This window comes from Coffea eugenioides, chromosome 1, assembly GCF_003713205.1.
Source record: "Coffea eugenioides isolate CCC68of chromosome 1, Ceug_1.0, whole genome shotgun sequence".
Lineage (NCBI taxonomy): Eukaryota > Viridiplantae > Streptophyta > Magnoliopsida > Gentianales > Rubiaceae > Coffea > Coffea eugenioides.
The window spans coordinates 28956333-28970354 of NC_040035.1; the positions used below are offsets into that span (position 1 = coordinate 28956333).

General features: G+C 36.7%; 1 protein-coding gene across 1 annotated transcript; it reads right to left on the reverse strand.

Annotated features, from left to right (window-relative positions):
* Window positions 1-6714: 6714 nt before the first annotated feature.
* LOC113769875 (rhodanese-like/PpiC domain-containing protein 12, chloroplastic) lies at window positions 6715-13482 on the reverse strand. The gene is made up of 9 exons (XM_027314191.1): window positions 13147-13482; window positions 11758-11895; window positions 11455-11546; window positions 9049-9149; window positions 8865-8975; window positions 8007-8115; window positions 7175-7225; window positions 6904-7001; window positions 6715-6823 (listed from the first exon to the last, which is right to left on the reverse strand). Exons 1-9 carry the CDS (start codon window positions 13265-13267, stop codon window positions 6715-6717), a joined length of 930 nt encoding a protein of 309 aa, XP_027169992.1. The 5' UTR covers window positions 13268-13482.
* Window positions 13483-14022: the final 540 nt, after the last annotated feature.

The following is a 14022-nucleotide window of genomic DNA, read 5'->3' on the forward strand; positions in this document are numbered from 1 at the left end:
CTGTCCTAATGCAAGAGGGCAAACCAATTGCATACTTTAGAGAAAAACTCAATGGGGCAATTTTGAACTATGCCACTTATGATAAGGAGTTGTAATCCTTAATCCGTGCTTTAGAAACTTGACAACATTACTTGAGACCAAGGGAATTTGTCACATACTGACCATGAGTCACTTAAGCACATTAAGTCACAACACAAGTTGAATAAACATCATGTTAGGTGGATTGCATTTATTGAAACCTTCCCTTATGTGATTAAATACAAAGTGGGAAAAACTAATGTTGTTGTTGATGCATTATCACGCCGGTACTCTTTGCTCACTCAACTTGATGCAAGGTTGTTAGGATTTAAATTAGTTAAAGAGTTATACACCAATGACCCAGATTTCTCAGGTATTTATGACTCTTGTAGTTCAGCAACTCAAGGTAAATTCTACATCGTTGATGGATTTCTTTTCTACCTCAATCGACTGTGTATATCTAACTGCTCTTTTCGCTCTTTACTTGTTAGGGAAACACACGGAGATGGCTTGATGGGACACTTTGGCGTAGCTAAAACTTTAACTATCCTTCAAAAGCACTTCCATTGGCCAAGGATGAAGCGAGATGTGGAATGAATGGAAGCTAAATGCATCACTTGCCCCAAAACTTAGTCTAAACTTCAACCCTATGGCCTTTATAGTCCTTTACCTGTACCTAAGGAACCTTGAACCGATATTTCCATGAATTTTGTTTTAGAGTTGCTTAGGTCAAAGAGGGGAAATGATAGCATCTTTGTTGTTGTTGACAGATTTTAAAAAATGGCACATTTTATATCATGTCACAAAACAAATGATGCATCGCACATTGCTGATTTGTTTTTCAAAAAAATCATTAAATTGCATGGCATGCCTAGGACAATTGTCTCTGATAGGGATGTCAAATTTTTGAGTTACTTTTGGAAAACTGTGGGGAAAATTGGGTATCAAATTGCTATTTTCTACTATTAGTCACCAACAAACTGATGGCCAAACTAAGGTTGTCAATCGCACACTATCTACACTCTTGTGTGCTGTCATTAGAAAAAACATTAGAATCTGAGAAGTGTTTATCTCATGTTGAGTTTGCGTACAATCGCACGGTATATAGTTCTACTCATTTTTCACCATTTGAAATAGTCTATGGTTTTAACCCTTTAACACAACTAGACTTATCACCTTTACATTCTTCTAAGCACATTAATATGGATGGTGCTAAACGAGCAGATTTTGTCAAGAAATTACACGAGCAAGTACGCCTAAACATTGAGCGAATGATGGACCAAATTGCTCAACGGGTTAACAAGGAACGCCAACGCGTTTGAACCTGGTGACTCGGTGTGGTTACATCTACGCAAGGAAAGGTTCCCAATCCAAAGGCGCAATAAATTATTTTTCCAAAGAGATGGGTCATTTCAAGTCATCAATGACAATGCTTACAAACTGGACCTACCCGGTGAGTACAATGTGAGCGCTACATTCAATGTCTCTGATCTATTTCCTTTTCTTGCAGACGATGAAGCTGATTTGAGGACAAATCCTTTTCAAGATGAGGGAGATGACACGAACCAAGAGACACCATTGCAAACTATTCGAGTTCCCCTAGGACTCGTGACTTGAGCACGAGCTAAGAAGATGAGGGAGGAACTCCAAGGGCTTGTTCGTGAGATACAAAGCCAAGAAATTGTCCCCAAGGTCATTGAGGGACTTGAGCATGAAGGAATGAAGGTCATCCATGTGGTGCACGTCAAAGAGAACCATCTGTGACCCTTCTCTAATCACATTTGTTGTTTTAGTTAAGTCATTGTAATAAAGGCTTAATGGTCCATAGCCTTGCTTTATTTACCTAAGGGATGACCTCATAAGGTTCGGTCAAACCCACAATTCTTAGTCTTATGGAAATAGTCAAGCCTACAATTCTTAGTCTTAGTCAAGCCCACAATTCTAAAGTAGTTCTATATTATTTAGTTTTTCATCTCTATGTAAGTCTATAAATAGCCCACACTTCCAACGGTTTTAGACATTCAATCAATAAATTAGATTTTGAGAGTTTTCTTGGTTTCTCCAAGATTTCTTGAAAATCTTAGAATTTCTTTAGGTGTTCGTGACTTATCAATCTAGAATCGCACTAAATTGTGACATCTTCTACCATTATACCAAGGTTCGTTAACTACGTGATTAACGGGTTGAGGTTATCCGCTCCAAAATTGGTGTCCTCTTGTCGATCCTGAAGCTAATCTTTTACGAGTTTCGTCACAAGGTTGGCGACGTTCGTATCAAAAGAGTACATTCGAAACAATGACTTTAGACTTAAAATATCCTCAATAAGTGTTGTTGATCTGCAGTTAGTAGTTTTTCCATTTTTAATCTGCCTTAAGGGTTCCTTATTTTGGATTTCGATTTTGATTTTGCTCTACTGTCTTTCCATCGCTTTGCATATGACCAGTTTGACTACTGAGGCATCATCAATGTTCTTGTTTCCAAAGCTTCTTTCTTTTATTGCCTTAAAGCCTGTAACTTCGTTTGGCAACCTTCTGGCTGTAACTCCAACTCCAAGCAGTGCTGGCCTTAGTTGACTTGTTGTCGACACTCTCAGGTTTATTAGATCCTGGTTCTCATGTTCTTGACACTCCTCATCTGGTTCTAGCATTGTTTTTGATGTGCTCTGTTTGTTTTTTTTTTTTAATTCTAACTCCTCTAGCTCTAACCATTCTGTATGTGCTTTTTAAATAACACTGCAAGGTTGATAGCTGTTCTGGTTTTCAAATTCCCTCTTGTTTCTTTCCTTCCATATCTACCACAAAATATTGGCAGTGAGACCAGTATGGCTTTTACCATCTAGTGGTTTTCCTAGCCTCTGTGATTCTGCTCCACCATCTTCTGAAGTTGCCTAGCTGATCTTTGGTTGCATCCCATGTTAATGGGGCTACTTTCCAAATCTCTCTTGCTAGGAGGCATTGCAGCAGTGTGTGTTCTATTGTTTCTGGTTCCTCTCCACATCCTTTACACACTGGATCCCCAATTGATGCTTTCTTGTAGATTGCTTCTCTGACTGGGAGAGTTCCATTAATACACTTCCAGATGAATACCTTAATTTTATGTTCGATGTTCAGCTTCCACAGAGTATTCCATATTTTCTTGCTTTGTCGGCTACCTTCTTCAAAGCTTGTTCCAGCAATCTCCCTCTCTTCCCTCTCTTTGTGCCTACCTAAGCTCTCTTCAATTATCCACTTGTATCCAGAGCTTACCGTGTACTCTCTTCCTTCACTATACTTCCAATAGTTGGAGTCTTCTCTGCCTGATAGACTAATTGGGATATTAAGAATCCTCTCTGCATCAGTCTTGTTGAAGAGTCTGAAGATAATATTTGTGTTCCATCTTCTGTGGTTGATGAGCTGCTGTATTGTTTCAAATTCACAGTTTTGGGGTCTGGGAGTAGTAGGTTTACCAGAAGGAGATTCTGGTATCCACTTATGTTCCCATAAATTAGTACTTCTTCCATTGTCAATCCTTCTTAGTACTCCTTCTTCAATGAGACCTCTGGCTTCTAGTAGCCCTTTCCAGATCCAAGATGCACTACTTTGCGCTTTACATGTGAAGATTGATTCCTTGGGAAAATACTTGGCTTTCAATACTTTGCTGACCAGGAGATTTGGTTTAGTGATTAATCTCCAGATCTGTTTTCCTAGCAGAGCTTTGTTGAAAGCTTCTGGGTCCTTGAATCCCAAACCTCCTTCCTTTCTTCCCTGAGCCATTTCCTCCAAGAAATCTAGTGCATTTTATTTTTGCCATTAGTTTCTCCCTACCAATAATTTGCCATGGCTGAGCTGAGATCCTTGCAGAGCTTTCTAGGCAATTTGAAGCATGACATAACGTAGGTTGGCATGGCCATTGTGACTGCTTTGAGCATGACTTCTTTTCCAGCAGAACTGAGAAGTTTATTCTTCCAGCTTTCTAGTCTTCTTTTGATGTTGTCTCTAATGAAGCCAAAGATTCGTTCCTTTGTCCTTGACACAACCACGAGAAGACCAAGGTATTTCCCTTGTTTCACTTCTTCCATACCTCTAAGAGCAGTACAGATTTCTTGTTTCTGCCTACATGTCAAGTTCTTGCTAAAAAATACAGATGATTTCTCTAAGTTGATCAGTTGTCTAGAGCTTGTTCATAGACTTTAAGAATCTTCATGAGTTCCTCAGCTTGTTGCAAGTTAGCTTTACAAAAATGAGAGAATCATCCGCAAAAAAGAGATGAGTGATGTTGGGGCCCTGTCTACTGATCTTCAGGCCTTTTAATCTCCTGTTTTGTGCAGCACATTGGAGTAGATTCGAGAAGCCTTTTGAGCAAATCAAGAAGAGATAAGGTGAGAGAGGGTCTCCCTGCCTTATCCCTCTTTTTGGTCTCACAAAACCTTTGTCTTCTCCATTGCAATTGAAGGAGTATGAGACTGTTTCCATACAGCTTGAAATCCATTTTACCCATTTCTCACAGAATCCCATTTTCTGCACCATGGCTTTAAGGAAGTGCCACTCCACTCTATCATAAGCTTTAGCCATATCTAACTTGATAGTCATATACCCTTTTTTCTCTTGCCTTTTGTTTTTCAAAAATTGCAGGTATTCACGAGTAATAATCACATTATCAAGAATTTGCCTATCTAAAATGAAAGCTGATTTATTTTTACTGTTGTACTTGTCTAGCACAGGCTTCAGTCTGTTAGCTAGAATCTTAGAGATGATTTTGTACAAGACACTATAGAGGCTGATAGGTCTATAGTTTTTCAGCCCTATAGGGTTCAGAATTTTGGGGATGAGAGCAATGATTGTGTAGTTAATAGATTTAAGCATGCAGCCAGATAAGAAGAAATCTTGTATAGCCTTAAACACATCATTCTTAATCACATTCCAAAATCTTTGAAAGAAAAGTGGGGTCATTCCATCCACACCTGGGGCTTTATCTGGGTTCATGGAAAAGATAGCAGATCTTATTTCCTTCTCACATACGGGTTTAGTCAGATTAGTGTTCATTTCCTCATTAATAGACTGAGGAATACCCCTTCACTGGAAAATAAGGTCCTATAGAAATTGGAAATCTCATAAACTAATTCCTCTTCATTCTTTGTCCATGATCCATCCTCCCCTTGAACATTGAGGATCCTGTTTCTAGTTCTCCTTCCTTTCACGTAGGCATGAAAGAAGCTAATGTTCGTATCCCCTTCTCTTAGCCAATTCACTTTAAATTTCTGACTCCAAAAAAATTCTTCTTCTTTATAGGCCTCTTTCAGTTGCTCCTTAAGTTCAGACCTTCTCACTTTTTTGTCCTCAAAGTTTGACTTATCTAAGCTCTCTAACCTACTCTTTATGCCATTGATTCTAACTTTGGAGTTTGCTTGGAAAGTGTTTTTCCACTTCAAGATCTCAATTCTGCAGTTTCTCACTTTCCTAGTAACTCTGAACATTCTTGTTCCTTGTTCCTCTGTGTTCCAAGCTTTCTCAATGACTTGATGTATCCCCTCCTTCTGTGTCCATCTCTTGTCAAAATAAAATCTTTTCTTCTTTTTTCTTTTTTCTGGCTCAGTATCCAACGTTAGCAAACTATGATCAAAGGCAAAGGACTCTATGCTGGCAGGTTGCTCCTTCAAACTTATGTACCCAGTCATAGCTACTCATACACCTATCTAGTCTGTCTCACTTCACCTTCATTGTCCCAGTGATTACTCCAAGTCCAAGAGTGACCCTCAAAACCTATTGTAGACACCAAAATTTCTATTCAATTTTAGCTTTTTTTTATTATTTATTATTGTTTTATTTTATTTTATTTAGATGTCTAAGTTTGCAAAATGATAGTTTGTTTTATTTATTTTAGTAAATTAAGGTTCTTTACTTTTCTTTTTTTTAAACATTTTTGCATTAAATTCCTGGAAAAAAAAAAGAAAATTCTCACAAAAAATTTGTTTTAATCTTTTTAAATTCAATTGCTTCAAAATAAAATGAAAATTTGTAAGGCAATTTCATTTAGGAATTTACCATTTTTTTTGGTTACCCTAAATTGGTTTTGAAAAGAAAAATAAAAAATGGGTGGAACACATGCAAGAGGGTTAAGTGTATGAGGTAGGCATTAGACAAGTGTCTCTATTTTTTTTGACACCACAACACTTAGGAGCTAGGTGGCAAGGACACTTGTTGATTAGGGAGAAATTTGGAGGAAAAAGGCTGAAAACAAAAAAGAAAAAACAAAGGAAAACCAAGGGGGGAAGCTTCGGGTAGGGAGGGAGTAATAAAGAAACAAGGAAAAAAGGGGTTTTGCGGTGGAGAGGCTGCAAAGGAAGAAGGTTACGAGGGAAACAAGAGAGAATCTGGGAGAGAGGTTGCAGGGACAAGGAGGAAAAATCTGGAAAAAAAAAAACCAAAGGAAAAAAAGAAAAAGCTACGGGACAAGGGGGGAAGAAAAGAAGAAAGGGAGAAAGGGAAGCTTCAGATAAAGAAAACCAGGAGCTTGGGGAAATCTGGGAAGGAAAAAAGAAAACAAGAGGAAGAAAAAGGCTACGGGAAAAGGAAGGAAAAACAAGAAAGAAACAAGGAAGAGAGGCTGTAGGCAAGGGGGAGGAAAAAGAGAGAAAGAAAGGAAGAAAGGGGGAAAGCTGGAAAAGGAGGAGGAACAAGCGAGGGGTTGACTGAGCAGGAGGAATCTAGGAGTTGTAATCTAGGAGGAATCTAGGAATCTAGGAGGAATCTCCAATACCTTCACATTCCCATTCCCAATTATCGATCTCTTGGTGTTGTTCGCTAATGATCCAAATTTGCTATCATATCTAATTCATCCAAAATGCAAAGTTTACATTACTTTGAATATGGGGGAAAACATATTATCATTTCAAACTCACGATTTCACCTCGAAATATTAGATTCACTAGGTTTAGGAGACCCCAGTTGTGAATATGTCCCTAAATGCTTCAAGCTAATTGACTTTTTTCTGATATCTGCCACACACTATGCAGGTTTAACAAGATGTCCATATAGACAGACTTGATCATAATATAAATCTGAAACATATAACTTAACTGGAAACTAGGAAATCACTTGAGTCAAGCACACGTTAGTTTTAGATGACATTAAAAACTCACTCCACTCATAAATTCACGCGAGTAATGGGAAGACTTTACCTGTGTTTGCAACCACTTGGCAACTTGTAAAGACCTCACGCCATGGTGACACTGCATCATGGCCCAAAAGCAACCAGTCAGAGCAGATATCACTAAGTGGAGAATCCAAGATGGTAAAAGTTAAAGGTAGAAAACATGAAAAAGAAGTCAAGCTCATTAAACATAATGCAGATAACACTAAGTATATATCAGCATATATGAGTACTGGCTTAAGATAAAAGTAAATCCCTTAAAAAAGAAAAAGAATAGAAATCAATGATTACATTTGACATCATAAAATAAATTCCTGCCAAATATGGTTCAACAAATAAGGTATGTATTAACATAACATATTCTAACCATGGTAGAACAGCAAACAGGCAATGAGAGGATGACAAATAATACCCAAACTGCTGAGAGGTTCTAACAATAAATATTGCACACTAGCAAGCCTTTGGCACCTGCGCAAGAAAATCTTATAATCTGACAAAATGCCCATCCAAGAACAGACTTTTTTATCAATCCGTTGCATGAAAAAGCATAAAAGTCATATGGCCAGACATGCACATGCAAGAAAAATTATGATTAACTGAAGTTGATTACATAAAAACATTTTGGCAGGCAAATGAATGGAACATCGTCAGAGTAGAATAGACTTGCAAAGTAAACACAAGAAGCAGCTTAAATAGGTAACCATTTAAGGATTTAAAAACTTAAATAAAATAGCAACAACTAACAAAGTTTAGGCTATAGCACCTTGCATGTGAAGACCAAAAGTAACAAGACATGACTTGCTAGTTTCTGCATATCAGAATATACTACTTAAAGTAAAGAGGAGAAAATATGTACACACCATGACATATGTGTCTTTTTGAGGATCAAATCTCGTTGCAATTTCAGGACCCCAGTTTCCAAACTGGCGAAGTGGAAGAACCTGAAAACTGGGTAAAGAAGCTTTGGCCCTGTTTCAGAGAATAAACAGTATGAGGAATGTGTTCGATTCCAAATCCTAAAAAAGAAAGTTCTCTCTATTGGTGTTTTGCTTTGTCATTGTTATGAGTATGTAGGGGCCGGGTTGGTGGGTATTACTGCAGCTGCAGCTGCCACGGGTAACTTCAATCATTCCTCTTATTTATCATTAGTCTTCCAAAAAAAAATTATGATTACCTGCAACTTATTCATGAAAAGCTGGACATATTTGTCAGGAAATCAAGTTCTTATAAATTACTAGAACCTTCTTGCCAAAGTTCCATCAACAATTGAGACATTAGCAATAAGATGTATGAATAAAATGAAAAGGTTCCCCCAACTTCCTGATGCCATAAGTCCTCAAGTTGTCATTGAATATGACTATGTTTTAAACACATAGCATTAGCAATATGAAGCCCATAATGAAAAGCATCATATATAGAATGCATCCTATCTGACATGTGACAAACATTTTCTGTTTGCAAGAATTTACAGGGTTGGTTCTTCAGTTCCCGTAACAATCTTGAATACTCAACATTCTTGTTCAGAAAGCAATATACACAGACGAAAAACAAATATGGCACTCAACAACATATCAACAGAGTGTATGCCATCCTTTTATTCCACCTTAAGACTACAATACCTTTTAGGTAGAATACTTTGAAATATTCAAGAAGAACAAGATGGATAAAATGTTTCAAGTGCAAGTTAAAACATGCAGTCACATGGGATAAGATCATACACTTCTTCTGGTTCTCGAACATCAATCAGTTGAGCCTCTTCTAAGAAAGAGGGATCTTGCATCTTTTCATGAAGCTCTGTAGGTGCAATTTCTTCAAGTATTGATTCTTCCCTTCAAATGAAAGCATGGACACGGTAAAAGACCAGCATTGTTTGCATCATAATACCAAATTTTGTGAGCTTACCTTTCAGAAAGAACTTGCAATAGATGCCAACCGAATTTAGTTTTACACTTTACAACGTTGTTCAATGGAGCAGAAAATGCAGCCTCCTCAAATTCTGGCACCTAATAAGTTCCAAGATGCAGAAAAATAACTCAAATGGCAGAGATGATAACTGCATTATGAGGACGCGGACATAGGTCTTCAATTGAGTTAAATTTACTATCTTGATTCTGTTAGGAAAAAACTGAGCATAATAAACTGCAGCCACTCCCATTGATGTGTAACATGTAGCACTGGCAATCAAAATTCTAATACCACCATATGCCCCTTAACAGGTAACTGTTCCTCAGTAGACATTCTAACACGGGGAACTACTGTATTAGTGAAACAGCCATTAGTACTGAAATAAATGATTAGCTTTATCCAGATAATATCAGATAAGATTCTACCCAGTTGATTCAACTAATTTGTTTATCTGGCAGCCAAAACACAGAAATAAGTACAGATATTCAATACTTCGGATTGTTTTTTCTTTCCTTGTGGAAAAGGAAATAATGCACCAGAATGTGAAATACCTGATAAAGCATTGACATGAGATTCAGATACTACATTCAAGAAGTGAAAGCAAAACAACCAACGGAAGCCTTCAAAGGAGCTTTATTTGATGCTAAATAGAAAACCAAATCATGTGCACAAAATCTGCTGTCTTTGCAGCTTGTTGCTGAATGAAAATGTTCTTATCATTACCACCACCACTGTGTACTTCAATTCACTCAAATAATTGTAAAATTTCTAGAAGATTGAAAAGGGAAAAAAAGGATGTAACCGAGTTTAAGTTATTAAAAAAAAAAATCGAACTAAGGTCCCGAAATTCTCTTTAACAGGCACAGAACAGCATTTTACCAATCCCACCTGAAATGAAAAAGATAGTTGACCAAAGAAAATTGAGCTTCCAGACTGAAAAGCATACACGATATGTAATTGTTGGTTAATTGCTTCGAGTAACAATTATGCTTAGCAAATCTTTTCTTACACTCAAATTCTTTTTGTTGCTAACTGATGAACTTGAGAGAAATCTTTCAAACTCTAGTACCAGGATCCGCATTGAAACAAGTCAACAAATTAACAGGTCATCAAGAATTTTTTCAGCATCTAGAATTGTTTATCAATCTAGCAATATGAGCTATTGTTAGCATTCTGAACAGATGTCTATTTTGCTTTTTCTATTCTCTTTTCGTCCCCACTCCATATCTGTAGGACATTTGAAACACTTAAAAAGCTCCTAAAAATTCTTTGCTTCATGGTAACCAGTCAAAACTCAAATCAAAAGTCTAAATCTAGGGACGGACAAGATCATCTTGCTATATTGACCAAAAGGCTGAACAAACAGCCATGTATTCACAACAAAATGCAAGAGCTTCAATGTAACTGTTCAATTTGTCTCTGGAGTAAAAGCATGCCTTATTAATAACCATGAAAATTAAGATCTTCAATGTCAGATTCTAATTTTGAAATCATAGGGCAAGTGTGCATGTGGGGCAGCAAATCTGTTCCTATTCTTCTTTTCTATACTAGTTTTCATTGCATCACAATGCCAAGTGAAATCGTTTGATGAATCTATTGCCCCCAGAAGAGCTTGTAACTAATACCAAATTGTAGTATATGTGCTTGGTCTATGATTAAGTACTAAGGTCCAATAGACAATATAATGTTGCCCGGCCATTCTGCATGATCACTCTAGCATGATATGCCGTGTTCTTTGAACAAACATTTCGAATTTCTGAAGTCTTCATATTGCTTTTTCTTGAAGTTTGACTAGTTATTTCACAGATTGTGAAGCACAAAGAAACAGCATGAGCACTAATTACTAACCAAAATAGCCATTCGATGTATATCTGTCCATTGTAATATGAACAAGTTTTCCATATTCAAAAGAGTTTTGAGTTCTGTTTAGAGTTCCTAAAACAATCCCTGGACAGAACTCATTCATGTAGCACATTGGTAACAAAATGTCACTGCAGGAAACACCTAAACCATAAACGTAGAATAAAGATAGGTATTCCGAGAACCTTTACATTAACTGCTCCGGCACGTGCAAATAAATGTTTATGAGCTGTTTACTATTAACTCTACACTTGGTACAAAAGCTTAAGCTTCCAAATGAAGCCCCCTGTGTATGTCTTTAATCATCACTTTAGCATACACACGGAGCCTCATAGGTTTATTATCTTGACCGCCTTGAGTTAGATCCTGACATTATTGCCTCCCCAAGCTCATGATATCTTATAAGTTATGCTCATTGAGCAAGTAATGCATTTATATCATTCAATGGAAGCAAAATAATGAAGCAAATGAAAATAATATAGACTAATATGGGCATTATATAGCACATATCTGTCTGGAACAGAAATAAGCACAAAGGAATACCATTTGTCCCTTCCTCACCCAACCAAGCATTCCCCCTTCCTCTTTTGATGGACAAATTGAATATTCGACAGCCAAGTCGCTTATATCCTCTCCTGAATACAATGTAGATTTCATTATCGGAACAACTTAATCAGACAAACATAAAAATCTTGCTTTTAGAAATAACTGATATTCAATGGAAGATATTGAATACAAAAGCCAAGATCAAAAGCAACTTGATGTTGCTTTTCTTGAAAATGCCAGATAAAAGGGCTAATAGATGATGATCGTCAAACAAAAAGTACACAAGAACTAAAAAAAGACCTTGCGTGATTCTTTTCTGTAGCTCCAGCAGAAGCTTAAGATCATCTTCTCTCACAAGCAGATGCTGAACTAATATTTCCCTGCCAGCAGTGGAACCACTCGAGCTCTCAGAACCACCACTCCCAGCACTAAATGAGGCTGAACACTCCAATTATTAAAATAATAACAAGAAGAAGTAATCATGAAGCTGAATGAGAAAAGAAATATGTAATATTAGGGATGTAAAAATCATTGATGTCATGGGTGTCTGTATGAGAAAAAAATAATTAAAATAATGGATTACTATTTAGTTCTTTTCATTTTAAACCACTAATAGTACATCAAGCATGTGCTTCAAGTGTCCAACATATACTGGTTAGTTCCTTTGTGCTTTCCAGCTAAAATTTGGGCTCAGCCTTCTATTCAGTAACTGAAGCTAAACAACAAACGTAAAGTCAAAATTGAACAGTAAAGTTTTCACTTGGCAGTTGGTTCTTAAGTTCCAATTGTTCAATTCATTATATTTCATGATCTAGTTGGCAGTACTGCATCTAGTTGCACCTGATTTTAGCTGAAAATGCCTCGATGCTTGATTTGTTTTCTTTCAAGGTAATTACAGTTTTAAGTAGAAAATGAAAATAAAAAGGGAAAAAAAAAGAACGAACACAGTGATAAGTTGCAAGCTAAGTTTATGGAAGAAGCTACTTATAGTTGCTTTCTGCTGCAAATGAAGCAGTAAAACTTAAAAAGAATGTTATACTATGATCAACTCAAATTGCCAGTGCCATTAGTCTTAGTCTGGTGAAATGTACGCAACAACACAAAACATGAGCACACAAATATGACAATGAACGAATACATTGTAAATATACGACCAACCAACGTCTCTAACCATTGAACCGATTTTAATTTTTTTTCCCAATTTTGTCACATCTAGACCACGGGTGTACTCAAACTGCTATATTCCAGTTCCAGCTCCAGAAAAATGTAAAAAGCTCGAACTTGATTTCAAGCTAATCCCTCGAGACAAGCTCAAACTCAGCTCACATGGTATGATAAGATCAAGTTCAACTCATCTGAGTTGAGCTCAATTCTGTGAGCTTGAGGTCAAGCTCAATCAAGCTTCAGTGATATAAATTAATATCTTACATTCCCCAAATAAGGTACACAACAGACCTTTCACATTAACAGACAAAAGAACATTTACCAATCAATTAAGCTCTCACAAGTAGCTTAAACTGTATATTGGACCCATTCACCTCATGGTAAACCACATTCACAAATATCAAGAAAATAACTAATTTATGAACTACTCCAAAAAAAAAAATTGCCACTTTCCCCTAAAAAATTTGGAAAAAAGGGGAAACACAAAATAGTAGAGGGAAGATGGAGTTTGATAGAATGACAAACCTGTGAGGCCTCTGGGACAAAACTGATGAATGCCCGCCATAGGAGGTATCCCTTTGAAACTGGAAGAGTAAAAATGACGAGGCAAATCGGGTGTACCTAAAAGGGCTTTCTTGGAGAGCATTGTCTGATGATGCAGCAGAGAAAATTAAACAGGGGAAGAAGTAAAAAATGGTTCTGATAATGGTGATGATGAGAAGTTGAGATAAGGGATGAGAGTTAAGAGAGATGGAGCAGAGGAAACTGGTGGTAGTAGCGAAGAAGATGCTCTTAACATTTCTTGATCCTTGGCAAATTTCTTGCAGAGAATAATATGGCTTCGATGGTTCTGTTACTAAAATAAAAGTTTTTGCTTTGATTTAGGTTTTATTTGGAGACAACACAGGAGGTTCTCTGCTATGGAAATTCTTTGATTCTTTCTACTAGTTATGAAGGCACGAATGTGTAGGGATTTTACTAAGAATTTGTAGATGGATAATTATTACTTTTGTTTTAATTATAAGTGGGATTGCTCAAATTTACAATCCCTTCGTCAAATCACCTGATCCATCCTCTTCCAAAGATGGATAATTATCTGGTAGTTACTAATGTAAAATTATGTGATAGTTATTAATGCATGATTGGTCCAACACAGTTTGTTAAAATGTATTCAATTGTTTGAGTTTTACAAAGGTAAATTAATTAAGAAAAGTGTATAAATGTAACGGTTAGTCTAATGGATTGTGTTTATTGGGCACTTTGTTAAGATGTATTCAATTAGAGTTTTACAAAGCTAAATTAATTAGGAAAAGTGTATAAATATAAGAGAGGGATAATAATTGTTAATGAATGAATACATATTAAGTTAGGTGGAATTTAGGTGTATTAGTACACTTGTTA

What these genes read in the sequence shown, in the direction of transcription:
- LOC113769875 (XM_027314191.1), bottom strand. Translation starts at nt 13,267, where the DNA reads ATGCTCTCCAAGAAAGCCCTTTTAGGTACACCCGATTTGCCTCGTCAT. An exon ending in ACAGAAAAGAATCACGCAAG is followed by an intron (nt 11,547 to 11,757) that starts GTCTTTTTTTAG and finishes CATTGTATTCAG; the next exon opens with GAGAGGATATAAGCGACTTG. An exon ending in AGTGAATCTAATATTTCGAG is followed by an intron (nt 6,824 to 6,903) that starts GTGAAATCGTGA and finishes TGGATGAATTAG; the next exon opens with ATATGATAGCAAATTTGGAT.